The 19,891-nt window shown below is 46.1% G+C and overlaps 1 protein-coding gene and 1 long non-coding RNA gene across 7 annotated transcripts in view; one reads left to right on the top strand and one right to left on the bottom strand.

The window, feature by feature from the left end:
- Positions 1 to 1,348: 1,348 nt before the first annotated feature.
- LOC121832229 (uncharacterized) lies at positions 1,349 to 18,744 on the bottom strand. 6 transcript variants are annotated; one of them, XR_013042177.1, is made up of 4 exons: positions 16,550 to 16,653; positions 9,177 to 9,475; positions 4,943 to 6,964; positions 1,349 to 4,114 (listed from the first exon to the last, which is right to left on the bottom strand). It is a non-coding gene; the product is annotated as an uncharacterized LOC121832229 (long non-coding RNA). The 6 variants fall into 6 exon arrangements; XR_013042178.1 differs by lacking the exon at positions 1,349 to 4,114 and having other exon boundaries at positions 4,686 to 5,309; positions 6,637 to 6,964; XR_013042174.1 differs by lacking the exon at positions 1,349 to 4,114 and having other exon boundaries at positions 4,686 to 6,964; positions 16,550 to 16,950.
- Positions 16,949 to 19,891, top strand: part of Sh3bp5 (SH3 domain binding protein 5) — a 71,631-nt gene continuing 68,688 nt past the window's right edge. Inside the window, exons 1-2 of the mRNA XM_006981527.3 lie at positions 16,949 to 17,098; positions 18,738 to 18,800. Of these exons, the coding sequence (XP_006981589.1) occupies positions 16,949 to 17,098; positions 18,738 to 18,800 (213 nt within the window). The remainder of the gene's footprint in view (positions 17,099 to 18,737; positions 18,801 to 19,891) is intronic.

Genomic DNA, 19,891 nt, shown 5'->3' with positions numbered 1-19,891 from the left:
GATTATGCTTTGAAAATGGAACCTGAACTGACAGCTTCCATGTATGCTCATATGATGTATCAGGAAAAATATGTAAACAAATTGTTCAACAATTGATTTATTTTTCTGACTACTGTTGCTGGTTTTAAAGATGGCTGCTTGCAGTTTTATTTTATTTATATTTTTGAGAAAGAGCCTCATGTGACCCAGGCTGGCCTCAACATTGCTGTGAATCTGAGGCTAGTATTAAACTCAGAATCTCATGTCTCCACCTTCCAAGTGCTAGGATTACAGGTTTTAAGTCAATTTTTTAAAAAAAATCAAACAAGAACAACAAAATCAAACAAACAAAAAACTGACTGACTGCTCTATAGTCCAGGCTGACCTGGAACTTATCATCCTCCTGCCTCAGCCTCTGAGTGCTGGGATTATGGGTATGCAACACCATACCTGTTGGTTTCCTGTCGTGTGTGTGTGTGTGTGTGTGTGTGTGTGTGTGTGTGTGAGAGAGAGAGAGAGAGAGAGAGAGAGAGAGAGAGAGAGAGAGAGAGAGAGAGAGAGAGAGAGAGAGGGAGAGGGAGAGGGAGAGGGAGAGGGAGAGGGAGAGGGAGAGGGAGAGGGAGGGAGGGGGTTGGTTCATTTGGCTGAGGCTGGGCTTGAACTCCTGATCCTCCTGCCTCTACTCCCTAAGGACAGGGATTACAGGTGATGGCCACCACGTCCAGCTAGCTGCAGTCCTCTTGCTTGGCTTCTCTTTCCAGGCTGCTCCGTAGTTGTGATGCTCCACAGCATTTAGATGCTTTGCCCAGGCCTCTTCCTTCTCCATCCCCCATCTCCTAAGTGATCTCATCCAGTCTCTTGGCTTTAAGTATTGTCTGTATGTGGCTGAACATGTATAATCCTGTAATCACAGCTACCCTGGAGACTGGAGCAGGAGGATTCAAAGTTCGAGGCCAGCCTGGTCTACAGAGTGAGTTCGAGGCTAGCATGAGTAACTTGGACTTGAGTGACTGAGTAAAGGGGTGGCAGGGAATACAACTCTGTGGTAGAGCACCTTCCCAGCATGCACAGGGCCCTGGATTCAATCCCCAGTGGGTGCCAAGGAAATATAATAAAAATAAATTATAACAAAAATAAATAGCAACAATTTCTGTTGGCTCCTAAATTTAAAAACCGGCACCTGTGCTGGGTGATGGTATTGCACACCTTTAATCCCAGCACTTGGGAGGCAGAGGCAGAGGCATCTCTGTGAGTTCGAGGCCAGCCTGGTCTACAGAGTGAGTTCCAGGACAGCCAGGGCTACACAGAGAAACCCTGTCTCGAAAAAAGAAGACCCAAACTGTCACCTCTGGCACCTGAACCTGTCCTTTGCTGTACACTTGACATCCTGATTATTTAATAGCCTGTCCAGCTTGGGTGACTAAGGCAGAACTCTTGATTTCAAAAAATTTGGTTCTCAGTTTTCCCATCTTACTCTGGCAGCATCAGTCAGTCATGTGCTCAGGCCACAATCTCAAGAGTCTAAGGATCATGCCACTGTACTTGACCAAGAGTCCTTTTTTTAATTTTAATCATTTATTTAACTTTATTTTATGTTCATTGGTGTGAAGGTATCAGATCCCCTGGAACTGGAGTCACAGACAGTTGTAAGATGCCATGTGGGTGCTATAAATTGAACCTGGGTCCGCCCCCCCCCAAAGAATAGCCAGTGCTCTTAACTGCTGAGCCATCTCTCCAGCCCCCCTCAAGAGTTCTTCTTGATACCTCCGCCTACCTCCACATCTGCTGAACCAGCAGTGATTTCCTTGTGGCTATCTTCAAATATAACTCATGCTAATGCTGCGCCCCCTCCAGCACCACATAATATGACCCAGGCTACCACATCTATTGCTGGTGCCTGTGGTTCTGATTCCACGCTTGCCTTCCCACTGTGTGGGAATGAGCTGGTAATTACCATTCCTACACAGTGACCACAGTGATCATTTAAACATATAAGTCAGATTGTATAATCCCTTGAAGTACATGCCTCCAATGGCTTCCATCACATCTATGACAAAATCCACTGCATGTTCTCCCAGGATACCTGCCTGCACCTACCGTTCCCACATTACCTCACCACCATCCTTCTCCCACTCTCTAGTCACAGGAGGGGCTGAGTCTCCAGACCTTGGCTATCCTGAGCTCTCATTTCTCCACAGCATGGCTGCCTGACTCATTGTCAAAACCTCTCCTCAAGATCTCCATGAGTAAACTGGGGTTAAGGGTGGGGATCAATGGAGGGTGGGGGGTGGGGGATGAGAACATAAGGGAATGGTATGGTCAAGCTGGAGCAGGGATGGAGTGGGGGAGCAGTGAGGGAGATACCATGATGGAGGGAGACATCATGGGGCTAGGGAGAAACCAGGTGCTAGGGAAGTTCCCAGGAATCCACAAGAATGACCCCAGCTTAGACTACTAGCAATAGTGGACAGGGTGCCTGAACTGGCTTACTTAGTAATCAGATCAGTGAACACCCTAACTGTCATCATAGAGCCTTCATCCAGTAACTGATGGAAGCAGATCCACAGCCAAGCACCAGGCAGAACTCCAGGAGTCCAGTCGAAGAGAGGGAAGAGGGATTCTATGAGCAAAGGACATCAAGATCATGATGGGGAAACCTACAGAGACAACTGAACCAAGCTAGTGGGAACTCATGAAATTTAGACCAACAGCTATGGAGCCTCCATGGAACTGGACTAGGCCCTCTGCATAAGCGAGACAGTTGTGTAGCTTGATCTGCTTAAGGGACCCCCTGGCAGTAGGATCAGGATCCATCCCTGGTGCATGAGCCCTCTACCTATGGTGGGACACCTTGCACAGCCTTGATGGGGTGGGGAGGGGCTTGGACCTGCCTCTACAAATGGACCAGGCTCTGCAGACTCCCCATTGGAGACCTTGCTTTGTTGAAGCAGGGAATGGGGGGTGGGTTGGGAGGAAGACGAGAGGAGGGAGGAGAGGGGGGGTTGTGATTGGTATATAAAATGAATTTTAAAATTCCTTAATTAAAAAAACAACCTCTCCTCAAAGGTCACAGAGCAGCCTTCTCCAGCTCCATCTAGAGCAGCTCTCCTTATTCATGTCTGCATATTCTCTATAGAGCGTTTCTCACACTCTCACTCGATGAATGACTTTGTTAATGTGTCATGTCGGTTTTTTGTGACTGACAAATACCTGAACAAAACAACTGTAATTATTTTTATTTTATGTGTATTAGTGTTTCTGTACATGTATGTATAGGCATGACCATGTTCATGCAGAGGCCAGACCAGGGTATTCAGTCCCCTGGAAGTGAAGTTGCATACAGTTGTGAGCCACCATGTGGGTGCTGGGACTTGAACCTGGGTCCTCTGGAAGAGCAGTCAGTGCTCTTAACTGCTGAACTATCTCTCCAGCCCTTACATAATATTGTATTATATTTGTGTGCTCACACCTGTGTTGTGGAATATTATTTTAAGTAAGCAAAGATGTGTTGCATTTGTTTATGCTGCATTTGTTCAATGATGTAAAGATGTGTTACATTTGTTGATGCTGCATTTGTTTAAGGGTGTAAAGATGTGTTGCGTTGCCTGCCTAAGGCACCTGACTGATCTAATAATAAAAAAAAAAAACTGAATGGCCAATAGCTAGGCAGGAGAGGGATAGGCAGGACTGGCAATCAGAGAGAATTAATAGGAGGAGAAGAGAATGAGGGAGAAAGAGAGGGAGATGCTGGGGCCAGCCGGCCAGGCAGCCACCAGACAGACAGACATGGAGGAAGCAGTGAAAGTAGGACATACAGAAGGAAAGAAAGGTAAAAAGCCCCGAGGCAAATGTGGATGAAGAGAAACAGATTAAATTAAGTTATAAGAGCTAGCAAGAAACAAGCCTAAGCTAAGGCCGGGCATTCATAACTACTAATAAGTCTCCGTGTCATGATTCAGGAGCTGGTTGGTGGCCCGAGAGAAGGCCTGTTACACACATGTACAGGGGTCGAGGACAGCTTGAAGCAGTCAGTGCTCTCCTTTCACAGTGTGGGTCCTGGGGATTGAATTTAGGTCATCAAGCTTGGCAGCAGCCATCTTTACCTGCCAAGTAATCCTGCCGGCTCTGAGTGAAACTGTTTAAAAGAGCAAAAGAGTTTTGTTTTAGTCAGCTGGTTCCATTATCTCTGGGGTAGTAACCCTAACCTCATGGTAGAAGGGCATGGTGGAACAGAACTGCTCGCCTATTGGCAGCTAGGAAGGAAGGGGAGGGGGAAGGCCAAAGGCAAGCTGCATCTTCCCAGGGCACACGCCCAGTGACCTCCTCTGCATCTAGCTCCCATGGCCTTCCTATCACCTCCCAATAATGCCATCGTCTTTTGAGTCCACCAGTGAAGTAATCCATTAGTTAGGTCAGAGCCCTTATAATATGATCATATATCAATGGATTCACCAACTGGGGACCAAACTTTCCAGTCAAAGCCATACAGGGTGGGGGTGGGACTCATCATATCCAAACCATAACAGTATTTAAATATTTTTAGTCTTAACTGTGCCCACTAGAGCAGACTTAACTTTGTTCCCAGCATATTTTCATCTGCCAAAGGCTATTCAATAATGGATATTTGATACATGTTTGTTTGTCAAGCAGCTTTTAAAACAGATGAAAAATATTTTCAAATTTCCTTTCACAAATTGAAATTCCAATTTAAAGCTTTTTTCACCATTTAATAGGAAATTTATTTCCTTTAGAAGCTGATTTGATCCAGTGAACAGTGGTGGTTTCCCAACTGCGTCTTTTCTTCTTAGAGCTTCTACTAATACACTGTGGAACAAGGAAGCACTATCCATGCTGACATGTGAACTGAAGGTGCGTGCTATCAGTCACTGTCGGCCAGGGCCACGGATGCTCTCTTCCCCTCAGTACCCATTCTAGGATAGTGTCTGCAGTGTGCTGGACTCACTGGTTTGCAGGGAATGGAACGTCCTTTCTTTCCACGGAGCACTTTTCCCATCTCCAGGATCCCAGCACTGTTCTAAATAGCCTCATGTCTCCTTAGGACATGGAGAGATCTGAAAGGCTCTGTTTATTTGGTTGGTTTTGAGACAGGTATCCCATTGTAGCCAAGGCTGCCCTGGAACTCTGTGTAGCCCAGACTGGCCTTGCACTTGAGGCAATCCTCCTGCCTTAGTCTCTCAAGTGCTGGGATTGCAGGCATGAACAAGCAACCTGGCTTCAAAGTCTTTTTCTGCATCCATCCAGGTGCGACTAGGGAGCTATGCTTAATTTCAAATTCCCTCTGAGTTCAAGCAGTCTCAGCTCTTGGGCTCCTGGAAGAAAAGAAGTTCTATTTCAGCAGCAAGAATACCATTCAGAGTGGAGAGCAGTCAGGTTGTCTCTAGTGTCGGCACTTATAAGTCTTAGTCTTGGATTTTCAGATCGGCTGGTACCCAGACTAGCAATCAGTGAGGTTGGTATTTAGGGAGAGACCCTGCCTCAAAAAATAAAAGGTAGAGATCAGTTGCAGAAACAGATTTGACTTCAGACTTAGGCTTCTACACACGTGCACACATGTGCACGTATACCCACACAGACACATGTACCTGGGTTTGGGGGTCCCTGCAGGTGTCATACAGCAAAGTGAACCAACCACATGAAGAGATAAGAATGAAAACTTGGTGCAAATTGACTTCATCAACCTGGATCAGACATTGGGAGTCTAATGCCAGGCAGTTAATTGTCAGCATATTTAAAACACAGTACAATTTGGGAAAATGTTTTCAGGCAACAATCAGTCCAATTCCAGGTGCACAATAAAGCTTAAGGTGTGACTACATAGAAACTATTTTACAAAGTACATATGACCATGAGGGTGGGTTCTATAGCTAAAGGACCTAGACTCCAGTGTGGTCCCTGACCAATAACATAGAGGGCAGCAGGCCATAAAGTACTTGTGATATCTACCCTAAAGATGGGTAATGGTTTAGGGAGGGAAGAGTGTGGGATAATTATTCTGGGTAATTAGGGTGAGGCCTGTCCCTTCAGACAGCAAAAAGGTCACCAGGTCATTAACAACCTCCACTCTCAGCTTTCTGGATGGAATGCGGGTGTTTGATTTTATCTTCTTCATTGAGAAGACACCTCTGTGTGATTAACATTCCTGGTTCTCTTAGCGCTTCTCTGTGAGTACAAGGACTTCCGTGCCCCCGACATCTCCTCCCTTCTAATTTTTTTAAAGAAAAAATGAGGCCAAGGCTGAATGCATTGCCTTTATAACTAGTCTAATTAGCACAGGCAAGCATGAGAGAATTATAAGAAGAGCTAATAACAGACTGAGGAAAGGCAAACACCGTCCTCCATTCATCCATGTCTTAATTTCTGTTAATATTTTTGCTGTGAGCAAAATGGGTGTAATACAGTCTATTCCACATAAACCTTTATAAACCTTAGTATGGCAAAACAATATCAAATGTCGCCTATCACAAGTGTGTCTTATCCCCCCTGACGAAAGGCATTTGGACTCTTCATTGACAAGAATTAACTTGTAATACAGTCATTAAACATAATAGCATCATTTTTGGGTTAGTCCTTGTTGTTTCCCCAAAGTCTCAGCTTGAGGAGTTAAAGTCCTGCTGTCTCCCCAATTTATCAGCTTACTCTCCCCCTTGGGACATCTCCTCTTGATGGGTTTGTCATCTGCCTTCAGATGTTTTCATTCGTCTGGTGGTCTCTGGATGTCCTGCTCAGATGTTTCATTTGTCTGGTGGTCTCTGGATGTCCTGGCAGGATGTTTCATTGTCTAGTGGTCTCTGGATGTCCTGGTTGGATGTTTCATTTGTCTGGTGGTCTCTGGATGTCCTAGGTGGATGTTTCATTTGTCTGGTGGTCTCTGGATGTCCTGGGTGGATGTTTCATTTGTCTGGTGGTCTCTGGATGTCCTGGGTGGATGTACCAGATCAAGAGCCATCTGGGACTTGTTCATTTTCTGAAAAGACCCAAGCATAACCTCACCTCAATGATAGAACATCAGGCTTTTTCTTTTTAGTTAGCATTTACTGTAGGTTGAGTCTTCTTTAGGACAAATGCTTTTGGGCAGCAGAAAAACCATTCCCTTAAAATAAAAAAAATAATAAATTTAAAGTTAGCATAGCTAAATAGTACAATAGTATGTGATGATTTAGGTGGGTGGAAATTCCACTTTTATTTATTTTTTAATTTACCAATTAGGTATCTGATGGTATCATTCCATAATAGTTTGGCCCTGTGCATAGAATGGTATTTCAGTAACATGATTAATATTAAAATATCTCAGATCATTTGCTAGCAAAAGCAGGAACATTATCATTCTTTAGTTGTAATGGGTCCTAGGAAGGAAATGTAGAAGGAGCTATTATTTTGCTGGAGTTTCCAGCACTGCTTTCCATGCCTGGGGCTGTGCTCTGTAGCTGGCTAGTTAGGGAGAGGCACTGTGCTTGCCTGTATTGTATTTTGTGCACAGATCTTTACATACCTGACCGCAGACACTGTCCAAGCCGTAGACAGCCATATTTTCAGACTCACACTGGTGCCCATTCACTGTTAATTATGCATTAGAAGCTTAGAATACTGTAAAAAAAAAATCCTGGTTCTCTTAGTGCTTCTCTGTGAGTACAAAGACCTCTGTGCCCCCAATACCTGGGTGCATGCACACACCCCACTAACAAGTACACACACCCTCCACACATACCTCTTTCTGAGTTCTCTGGCCTGTCCTTAATTTGAATTAAGGGATTTGAGTCTAATTCAATTTCTAACACAAATAAAGGGTCTCATTAGAGGGCAGTGGCCACAGTGCAGGATAGTTTGGCAACACATCGATGTTACAAAATCACAGAAATAAACAGATGCCTTTGAGTGTAGAGCCCCGACCCTTTTCAAACAAGTGTGTGTGTGTGTGTGTGTGTGTGTGTGTGTGTGTGTGTGTGATGTGTATGTGTATGTATGTGTGTGTGTGTGTGTGTGTGTGTGTGTGTGTGTGTGTGATGTGTATGTATATCATTGAAGAGTTTAAGGTATGTGTTAAACTTGTAACTTTTCTTCCACTTTGTCAGGTTCTGTAAAGGTTGAACAGGAGGGAGACCAGGAGCTGCAACAGAAAGGAGCCAGCTTCTCATGTGGCTGCAGTAGTCTGCAGGGCTGAAGGGTGTTACTTGGGTGTGGTCTTGCCTCCTCTGCCTGACTCGGCAATATCCCCCACCCCAGAGAATTTCATTCATACAGTTAGAGGTGTTGTCCGATCATTCATTTAGAATAAAGTATGGCCTATTGAGACGGCTCAGCAGGCGAAGGTATTGGTTGCCAAGCCAGAAAACCTGTGTTTATTCCACTCATATAGTAGTAGGAGAGAACTGACTCTGCAAGGTGTTTTCTGACATCTATGTGTACTGTGGCATGTGCACATACACATGAATAAATTAATAAATGTAGGCCGGGCAGTGGTGGTGAACGCCTTTAATCCCAGCACTCGTGAGGCAGAGGCAGGTGGATCTCTGTGAGTTCGAGGCCAGCCTGGTCTCCAAAGAGAGTTCCAGGAAAGGCTACACAGAGAAACCCTGTCTCGAAAAACAAACAAAAAAATTAATAAATGTATATAAAGTAATAAATACGCTGAAATCTGAAGCCCTTACCATGGCAGACAGGCATTGCATAGTCCACTATAGCAGGTCTTGGATTTCATCTGCCTTGCTCTCTGTCTTACACACACTCTTCCTTGCTCTACCCACTCCCTCCTCCCCAGCACATTGCCATCTCGGGACTTTCACATGTCACTAAAGTGTTCTTCCCTGAAGGGCGGCACAGGTGCTTTGTCTTTTAATATCATTCAGGCCTTGGCATGTTAAGTGCATATGTTCTAACCACAATAGCACCTCCTTTTCCTGGCATTGATCACACCTGCTGTGTGCGTGCGTGCGTGCGTGCGTGCGTGCGTGCGTGCGTGCGTGCGTGTGTGTGTGTGTGTGACTCTGTAATAGAATGTAAGCTCTCTATCTGTGGTGAGTTCATGTCTTTGGATCTCAGTAGTCACTTGGCATCTGGGGGTGTTCAAATGTGAAGTATCTAATAAGTATTTATCAGATGCCTAAATGAACAGACAACTGAGTGGTGCCTCATTTCCCACAGTTTATATTTGTGATGGCCCATCTTCCTTATAAACTTGCCTGGGTTTAGAATCACCTAGGAGACACACCTCTGGCCAGTCTGTGAGGGTGCTCTAGAGAGGTCACAACTTCTAAGTGTGAAGACCCACACTTAAAGCAGGTGGCCATCCTAAACCGAACAAGAATGGGGGAAGGGGGAAGTCAGCTGAGCACTGGCGCTCCGTCTCTGCTTTGTCCAGATGTTAGCATTCTCATGCTGTCACCCAGAGTCCTTCCCTGCTGGATGAGCTGTTCTCTTCAACCGGATTCATCCACAGTGGTTACAAGTCATATGTCCTTGTCCCCCCATTTCAGGGTCTCTAAAGTTTGAGGAAAAGACAAAAGGATTTTTTTTCTTTTTTGGTTTTGTTGGTTTTTTGTTTGTTTGTTTGTTTGTTTGTTTGTTTGTTTGTTTGAGACAGAATTAATCTGTGTAGCCCTGGCTGTCCTGGAACTCGCTCTGTAGACAAGGCTGGCCTCAAACTCACAGAGACCCTCCTGCTCCTGCTTCCTGAATACTGATATAAGCAGTTCCTGTGTCACACAAAGGAACACAAAGTGCAAATAGCTCAGCAGGAGGATTATTTTTGCAAAAAGTATGCAGCAAGATCCAAATTGAGCTAGCAAGCTCTTCGGGACAGGAAGTTCACTTTAAAAAAGTATGTCCATGAGTGTATTGCCTGCATGTTGCATGAATGCATGCAGTGCCTGCAGAGCACATAAGAGGGCGTCAGATCCCCTGGACATGTGGTGGTTAAAGCTGCCCAAGGGGCGCTGGGAACTGAACCTGTGTCACTCGGATGAGCAGCTAGTGTTCTTAACTGCTGAGCCATCTCTCCAGCCCCTTGGTTTTTGTACTGGGCCAGGTAGTAACTGCGTGTGTCTCCCATCAGCTGGGACCCAACCTCACAGTGTTTCAAGACTGGCTAGTTTTAAGAGGACTGGAGCGAAGGAAATTGAGGAAATGGGGAAGAGGTGGGTCACTTCAAAGTTCCAAGAATGTGTGTGTGTGTGTGTGTGTGTGTGTGTATGAACAAACATTTTGCTGCTGGAAGGAGATTTGCATAAAGATATCACAAGACGGAGATAAAAAGATGAGCATAAAATCTTTCAAGGTGAGAGAGAGAAAACAAAATTTGAATTTTTTGTCCTAAACAAAAAGTTTTAGAGTGTTTGACAGACTAATAGTTGCTGGGTGCCCCCTTTAATCAAAGCACTCAAGAGGCAGAAGGATATGGATCTCTGTGAGTTCAAGGCTAACCTGGTCTACATAGTGAGACCCTGTCTCCAAAACAAGACTAATACTTAATGTTTCTTACCCTGCTGAGATTAAAGCTATGTGCCACCGTGCTTAGCCTGGAAAAGACATTTTTATTAGAAGAGAGACAAAGAACATTTTCAACTGTCCTCCTGAAGATGGAGATGTGACACCCCTGGAACAGCACACCACTGAGTACTGAGTAAATAAATCCAGGTGGGTATAGAGATAGCCTTGAGTTGAGCTTGCCGAGGGTGGACCACACGGGGGTCTCTCGGTTGGAGCGCGGCTTGTTTGATCACCCCGGACATCAGGCTTGGATGACGCAATATGTGACCAGCCTGCAGAGATGGGGTCACAGAGGACAGGAGACCTCATCCCACTCAGGAGACCAGGTCTGACCGGTATGGTGGCCAGAGAGGAATAAGCCAGCACAAGCCTGGCCCAACAGACATCTCCATTCTCCTCCCTCCCCAGGCTCTCCCCACTGTCTTAAAGGTTAACTGGGAAGCACAGAGGCTATGAGTTTTACCCAGAAAGATCTGTATCTTGAAGTGGTAAGGCGGTATACAAACACAGGTAGCATATTTTCCTCTATGGTTTGGAGGAAGATAAACCACAGGGCAATAAAAACAAATAACACCAATGCAATCTTTAAGGAAAGCCATTTCTCAAGATTTTGGCTAAGGCATCTCACCTGTGTTAATCAGACTTTAAAATATATATTTTTTTAATTTAATGTGTATAGGTGTTTTGTCTGCATGTATGTCTGTACACCACATGTATGCCTGGTATCCACAGAGACTAGAAGAGGGCATTAGGATCTCCTGGAACTGGAAATTCAGACAGTTGTGAGCTGCTATGTGGTCCTGAGAATTGAAGCTGGGTCCTCTGGAAGAGCATCCAGGGCCATCTCTCCAGCCCCCAATCGTCAGTGTGACAAAAGATGAGAGAGATAACTCAATCAAGGGAACATTCACTTTAGCTCCTTCTTTTAGTTCATGGTTGGCTGACTCTGTTACTTTGAGCCTCAGGCAAGGCTTTTGAGTATCATGGTTGCAGGAGCATGATGGAGGCTGTTCATCTCATGGTAGCTGGGAAGCAGAGAGGAGGAGGAGGAGGAAGGGGTCAGACAAGATATACTCCCTCAGTGACTGCTTCCTCCAACCAGCCTCCAACTTTCACAGTCCCATGACCTCCAAGAAATCTAGTTAGGTTCTGGGTTCAAATATGGGTCAGTCCACTGGTGGAGGCAGGACTTGCATGATTGAATTCTTTCCCCCAAAGCCCCACCTCGGAACACTGCGTGCACCAGGACCTAGCGTTTGCTGTCTGGGGATACTTCACATCCAAAATATAGTAGCACCTCTGCCCGCACTGAGGCAGGTGATGAGACCCCTGCCAAGCAGTGCTGCTTTAACACATGTAGTCGGCCTTTTTTGTCCCAAACTATAGAAATGACAGAGACATCTGGCTGCCTGGACAGTCACCCAAGGTTCCTCTGTAACACTGGGGCATCATTATGGGCCTAGAATATCTGACAGACTTTTCTGTGAAGCAGGAAATTTTTGAAGGCCTGCCCTACCTTGTCATGGCAAAATTAAGCAGTTGCTTTTGTGTGTGTGTGTGTGTCCTGCTTGTCCAGTTTGGATAGCATACTGTGAGCAGTCAAGGCAAGGGCAGTTTCTTGCCCAAATGGCTAACTTTTGCCACAAAGAAAGCAAACTCCATATGGAGGTTCTTCAATGCCTATCATCCTTTTATGAAGTAGTTTGATGCTGCCAGGAGCAGATGTATCTCATCGTCATGAAAGGCCTTATGTTATTAAAACAGTTTAAATCCCAAATTCTGTAGGTCTTGGAAGTGTTTGAGGACCATCTATCTGTTTAAAATATATCTCTATTTGACCTTGAAAACATACCTAACACAACTATAAGTTTGATTGTTATAGAAGACTAACTACTAACCTATATTTCTTTACTATCCTAAATAGCTTTCAAGGACTAAAACTTTACATAACCTTTTAAAATGAGCTGCATCAGTACACTACCTTAAACAAGAGTAGGAACATATATTCAGTATAACAAAAATAACCTTAAATTTGTATTATTATATAAAAATCCATACCAATGTAAAATGTTTGAGACCATTTGGTTGTTCAAAAGTAGACTCAACAATCCACCCTTTTATCTCATCACTTCTATACTATATCCCCCCCTTTTCTCCTTTAGAATGAGATCCCTGAATCTAATCTCCGTTAGCTTTCTCCCTGACCGTGACCAATAATAACTTGTAACCAACCACCCTTAATGACGACAAACATCCATAATCCATCAAATGACCAAAACCCATCAACCCCACCTCTTGGGAATATGGGCACCATGTTCTCTAGACTGCTTCCTGTTGTCTGGGGGCAATGACATCTTTGAGGGACCCTGAGAAAATTAAAATAATATAAATTCCTGGGAGAGCTAGCTATTATCTAGTCTCAGTGTGCTAGGAAAATGTAGGGCTTATCTGAAGTTTGGCTGGAGTAGTCTGTGAGGCTGGACCATCTCAGCCATCATACTTGAAGCTGTTCTGGATGTAGAACTCTGAGGAAACTGCAACAGAGGCATTCTTAGAGACTGGATCACCTGAGCTACTTGTCTTTATTGGTGCCTGGTCCCCTTATTCTGAAAACACACAAAGTTTTAAAGGTAACATATATATCTTCATTAACACAAGTATGAAATGTGCAGTGTGCATAAATAGATTAAAGATGAGTCTGAGCAGGTAAAAGGTATCTGCAGACTTTATAAGTCCATTTGGACTGTATAACTAAACTGTAATATAAATCTCTGTCCATGTCATATGAAAAGATAGCATGTAATAAGTCATGATGGGCCAGGCATTAGTGGCGCATGCCTTTAATCCCAGCACTGAGGAAGCAGAGCCAGGCAGATCTCTGTGAGTTTGAGGCCAGCCTGGTCTACAGAGTGAGATCCAGGACAGGCACCAAAACTACACAGAGAAACCCTGTCTTGAAAAAGCAGAAGAAATTCATGAGAACTCTGTAGCCAACAAGATTGATCATGTCCCATCTCCTCTCTGAGCTGCTCCCATGCAGAGGGTCAGCTTACACATCACTTGTCCTGGAGTCTTTTTTGGCTTCCTCTCCAATGTCTGTAACCAAGATACTCAGGAGGTCTCCCCCAGTCCAATCTGATCTCTATTAACCTGGAAAGAATCCAGTCTTTCATTTCCTATGGAAACAAAAGTGTGACCTCTTCCCCAATGTAATAATTTTTTTACTTCCATTTTAAAGTTATGGTATCCCTAAAGTATATAGGTTGGTTTAATTCAGCAGTCCCTTCCACAGTCCAATGTCTCTCAGCAGCTGTTGTCTGTTCATTAGCATTCAAAAAGTTCAAAATTAACAAAGCATCATATAAAGTCCAAACTCCCTGTGTTATAATATTCCCCATCCTTACGTGGCTTATTCTTTTTATTATCATTATTATTTCTCTCTTTAAAGACTTTACTTATTATTTTTAAACTATTTTTATGACTATCTACGTACTTTTTTTTTCTTCAGTGTCTAAGCTTTTTTTAAAAAAAACATTGTAACCTGTTTAAAGATTTTTTTTTTCCATCTGAACCTGTTTTACTGTAACCTTTTCTGTCTGTATGAGCAAAACCTTAGACTGCCACACAGCTCATGGCATGCTGGCAGCTCAAATCAGCAGGCAGTGCCCAAGATACAAATATCTGTACCATGGTCAGCATGAGAGACTGTGGGACTAGGAAACCACGTTTGGCTCTGCTTTTGTGTGTTTGGAACCTTTTTTTATATAGCTTTTTTGGGTGTTAAATGGAAATACATACCCCCAAATTGGATGCCACTTGTAGTTGGCCTTTTTCACCAGGACTGCCTGCTCCCCGGTAATGACATGGAGACTTATTAATTATGAAAGCTCAGCTGAGAGTTTAGGCTTGTTTCTAACTAGCTCATAACTTAATCCATTTATATTAATTTCTTCCTGCCTCGTGGCTTCATTATCTCATCTCCGCAGTGCCCATCCTGCTTGCTCTGCATCTCCTGGCATCTCCCTCTTCTTCTTGCCAGCATCCTCTCTGCCCAGAAATCCTGTCTCCCTATTGGCCGTTCAGCTTTTTAATTAACCAATCAGAGTGACACATCTTCACAGTGTACAAAAAGATTATTCCACAACGGCAGATGAGCTACCCATCTACCTCTCAGGGCCACTGAAAGCCTGACAAGGAGCATTGCTGTCATTGAAAACATATTACAGACAGCATTAGAAAACTGTTTTCTCTGGGAATGATACATTATGATCAGGCAATAGGTGCTTTTGGGAAATGACAAAATACAGATCCAGGAAGGGATCATCATAGCACACTTTATCTAACCAGCGCCTGGGGTATTTCAAATTGTAAAGTTAGGCTGAAAATGTTTAAAATGGCCAACAAGATCCCAGCCTGAAACATGCCAGCAATGAATAGCCCACAGGTGAAGGATAGGGGAAGCATCTGCTGTTTTGATTTGAAGTCTGGCTGTGTCTCGCAGGCTGGTCCGGAACTTGTGGCCGTCTGGGGCTTGTCTCAGGTTGTGGACTGGATGTTTTGGTTTGGTTCCCCACAAACTCCTATGCTGGACTCTTAACTCCTAATTGATGGTTTTAGGAAGTGAAGCCTTGAGAGGTCATAAGGCTGGAGGGTGGAGGTCTGAGCAAATGGAATTAACATCCTTACAAAAAGAGACTCCAGAGGTTTTCTCCTTCTCCTCCTTCTCCTCCTTCTTCTCCTCCTCTTGCTATTTTTTTAAATTTTTACATTCCAACCAAAGTTTCCCCTCCCTACTCTCATCCCAGCCCCTCTCCCCACCCCCTCCCCACCCCACCCCTCCCCCTGTTTCTCTTCTGAAACCAGTGGGCCTCCCAGAAGGCCTAGGTCAGTCCCATGCAGGCTCCCTGGTTGTTGGTTCAGTTTAGGAGCCCAGGTTAGTTTATTTTTTTAATTACATTTTTTCATTTATTTTACATCCTGACCACAGCTTCCTCTCCCATCCTCCTTCCATTCCCCCCTCCTACTTCCCCTCTGTCCCCCTCCCCAACCCACCCCTCCTCGACCGACCTCTGTTCAGAAAGGGGCAGGCCTCCCATGGGTGCCAACAAAGCATGGCATATCAGGTTGAGGTAGGACTAAGCTCCTCCTCTTGTATTAAGACTGGGCAAGGCAGCTCATTACAAGGAATGGGTTCCTAAAAAGCCAGCCAAAGTGTTAGGGACAGGCCTCTCTTCCACTGCCAGGAGTCCCGCAAGCAGACCAAGTCATACAACCATCACACATATGCAGAGGCAGGTGCTGTGCAGGCTCCCTAACCATCGGTGCATAGTCTGTGAGCTCCCATGAGCACGCCAGTTGCTTCTGTGAAAAAAACAAAAAAACAAACAACAACAACAACAACAAAAAAAAAACCAAAAAAACCAAAAAAAAAAAAAAAAAAAAAAAAAAACCCACAACAGTGGCAGCGACTTTTGTAAGGAGGCTTTGACCACAGGCTCCTGGAAACTCCTCCCTCAAGCAAAGTTGTCCTCCAAACTCCATGTGATGGGCCACAGCTTCCTTCTATAAAGTGTCCATTTTGTGCAGGGCATCTGAGCAGGTACTTCTTGACCTCACAGTGGCCCTGGCCCCAGCAACTGCACAGAGAAACGCCTGTATTGTTAACCCTTTTGTGATGCCCCGTTCGCTCGGCAGGCTCTGGTTCCTTGTTTGATGTTGGGAAGGAAAACCACATGGTTCCTACACTGGCCAAGTGTACCCAGGAGCCAGCAGTGTGATCTCTTTAAAAAGCCGCCCCGGTTCATGAGATTCCTCTGCTCCACCGGCTCTTGGTGCTTCCTGGATAATCCATGTAGGCCCTAGGAGAGCATGGCTCTGCTCGCTGAGCTCTGCCCAGCGGGCTCCAAGCTTTGGACATCCATTCGGCGGCTGGCTAGCCATCCTCTGTACCTGCTGTACAGGTAGAAGCTCCCTTTTCTGGGAAACCAAGTAGATGCAATTCCCCTGGCTGACCCCAGAAACAATCCTACCCAGGCTTCCAAAGGCAGCTTCTGAGAATGGAAATCACCTGAACTTTCCTTCCGTGCCTTGGCTGGCTTCAGTGGAGGCAGGAGGAAGCTTGCTTAAAGCTGGCGGCCCACGCACTGCACGGGCTGGCGAGCCACTGGGCGGCGCCTCTCCTAGTGGTCATGGCAGGGACTCCAGGGCTCTGGGCTTTTTGTGACAGAGCATCGGGTGACGGGCGGACTCTCCGGCGGCCAGGGCAAGCGGGCGCCGTGCGCTGCGGGCCGCTGCAGACAGGGGGCGGCCGCGCCCACTTCCTCCGCCGCTCCGCACCCGCCGGCGGCGCACCCGGGTGGCAGCGCTGCGCGCCCAGGACCTATCCGGCTGCCGCGAGGCGGCCCTCCGCGCGCTCGGATCCCACCGCGCGCTTTGCGACCCGGCTACGGAGCGTTCGGCTGCCCGCATGGACGCGGCGCTGAAACGGAGCCGCTCTGAGGAGCCGCCGGAGCTCCCGCTGCCCGCTCGGGAAGTGGAGGAGAAAGAGGAGGAGGAAGAAGAGAGGATGGAGCAGGGCCTGGAGGAGGAGGAGGAGGAGGTGGACCCCCGGATCCAGGTAGGACGCGTGAGAGGAGCCCACAGCCCCACCCCGCCAGGACTGCCGTGGAAGTCAGCGTCTACGCGGACACACGCCTTGCAGCCCCGCGTGTCCGCGGTCGCGGGTGGAGGCCGCTTAGGTCCAGGAACTGCACCAAGGCTTAGGGCACCCCATTTCACGGTCTCCCCGCGGGAGGCTGCGGTGCCTGCGTGGACGCGGCCTGACTATTGTGGGGATCCCTGCAGACCTTCGGCCCAACCGGAGGGTCCTTGCAACACAACCAGCGGTTCAGGCGGATTGCAACAAAGGGAAAAGGGGGCGGGGGCCCCCGAGGGGAGTCGGGGTACCTTGGCGCAGCTCTCGATGCCCTGAGCACGGCACAGCCTCCAGGTTTCGGAACAGCTTTACCTCGGCCGCGTGGATGCGGACACCGTGGGGGGCGAGTGGGGCCGCGTGGTTGTCTCCTGTCTCTGCGGCGTGGGTTGCACCAGTGCCCGGCGCCGCGCTAGCCCTCACCTGGCGGAGATGCCTGGCCTCAGCCGCCCTCCTCTTTTGGTTCATTGTCAACACACGGAGGGCTTCCTTGCCACCGTGTTGCACTTGGCCTGAAATTGATTAAAACCCTGCTTTTCCTTGAGGTCGGGTGTGAACACCTACTAGGGACAGCTGGTGTGCAAAGCAGACGCGTGGAAGCAGAGAAGGGAATGGCCTGGCTTTCTGTGCCTCCATTTCCAGGAGAAATGGTTAAAAAACAATTTCCAAGCGAGATCCAGGAGTGACAGCTTAACCTCCTCACCCTCCGAAGCATGAAGCACAGCAAATTCCTTTCCATGACCTGTTTTTATCCCTTTCCATAAATCTTTTTTTTTTAAATTGCTATTAAGCATGTTCTGCAATGTCTGGATCAGTAATTGATTTTAACTGCACAGGAAAAAAACCACGTTATTAATTCAGTGGTTACATTTTAAATTAATTGTTTTGTCAAATTAACACGTTAAAGATTAGTGAGAAAACCTTCTCATTAGCTACTCTGTTAATTCAGACCATGGGTTTGGACTACGAATCTTGTGGTTTCGGCGTGTGTTAGCAAGACCCTTTGTTCACAGAGTAGAGATGAATTAACTTCATGTTGACTACTTCTTACAAAATGTCAGGTTGTAAATGTTTAAAGAGAGCAGGATTCAAGCTAGTTAACCAACAACATCCCCTGTCAGGGAGAGTGAATAATGGGCAGCTAGGGGGGAAATTCATCTCTTCATAGAGAAAGACTCTCTGATGGGTTAAAACCAGCTAGAAGTCTGTCTTTAGCTTGCCTGGCTCACTGGGTTTATGATTTGGCTTGGCCTTCCGCAAAGTTCTCTAAAGCCCAGGGTGCTGTTTTGACTGGGTTACTTACTGTTTGTAACAGCTGCGTTCACCTGGGGGGAAAATGACCTTCCAGGGAAAGACAGATCCTTAGGACCTTAAGATGTTGTCCAAAAGGACATGTCAAAAGGTTTTAGAAATGCCAAATGCTTTGTCCTTTAGCAAGCCTCTACTGTTTTCTTTAAGATCGAACTGACTTTCATCATTCAGGGGTGATTTTCCAGTTCTAGACTAAGTTACGCTAGAAACAAAAGGCGTGTCCTTCAAATCTCTCTCTCTCTCTTTTCATTAGGGAGAACTGGAGAAATTAAATCAATCCACAGATGACATCAACAGACAGGAGACGGAACTTGAGGTACGGAGAGCTGGAACACTGTCCTGGGTGAAATAGTGTCCGTCACCTTTGACCCTGGGCTGGTTAATTTTGTTTCAATAGCTGGAGCTTGGCTGCAGGAGGCCCCTGCTTGAGCGCCGAGCAACAGCGTGTGTCTGACAGTGAAATACACCCGCGTCCAGGCTGTGGGCGGATGCATGTGGATCCAATTTCATGTGTTGTTTTTCATTATGGAGACTCCATTGGGGCCAAAATCAAGGGCTGGGCAGAGTATTAGACAATGCTCATGCCCCAGATATCCCCGTATCTTTGGAAAAGCTGAAAGAACTGCGATTTAGCTGAACCCTTTAACGGAGAAGAGTAAATGGGGTCACATCTCTTCACTGCTTTATTTAGGGTGGCCCCTAACAGTGCTCGGAACTGTTAAGGATTCCTCAGACTTAAGCCAGGCACTTTACCTTCCCATACTAATCATTCGGAACTCTTTGGACTTCCCAGCTTCACTTATTTATTGTCTGCTTGTGTAGAATATAATTATCTTAATGGTAACAAAAAGCTGTTTGGCTTGGCAACAGCTTTCCTGCTGGGGAAAAAATCTTGGGAGATAAAATCTTGATTTGAATTTGAGGACTTTCCAACTTTCCTGTAAACAAGTTAGGGTTCTTCGAAGCTACCAATTTCTAGTAGTGGTTGGCGTTACTAGCCAAAGTGAGTGACTGTGGGGACCAAGGGACTGCCAAGAACTGTTGTGAGAACGAACCTGTTTCTACAGTAGAAACAGCAGGAAGTGTGTAAGGAGGAAGCGGGGAACACCAGGCCCCTCAGAGTGAGGGTGTGGGGGATAAGAACATCCTTGGCTGGAAGTTACGGGCAGCCTGCTCTCTGATAGCATGTAGCCTTGGAGACAACAGACACATACGTGGCGGTGTGTGCTAAAGTTGCTCTAGGCTGTGCGAAGGCGCATCTGTCAACTAATTCCCATGCTGATCTATGTAAGGAATTTGCGAACTTGGTGAAGTTGGGCAATTGAAAACTCAAAAATCTCAGATTTCTAAAGCATTAAATAAACAAACAAAATGTCCTTACCATTTTGAGAGGGCAATAACACAAGC

This window comes from Peromyscus maniculatus, chromosome 9 (genome assembly GCF_049852395.1).
Source record: "Peromyscus maniculatus bairdii isolate BWxNUB_F1_BW_parent chromosome 9, HU_Pman_BW_mat_3.1, whole genome shotgun sequence".
Classification (NCBI taxonomy): Eukaryota; Metazoa; Chordata; class Mammalia; order Rodentia; family Cricetidae; genus Peromyscus; species Peromyscus maniculatus.
Note: the sequence above shows the minus strand (reverse complement) of the source record. Positions and strands in the feature narration are given on the sequence as shown.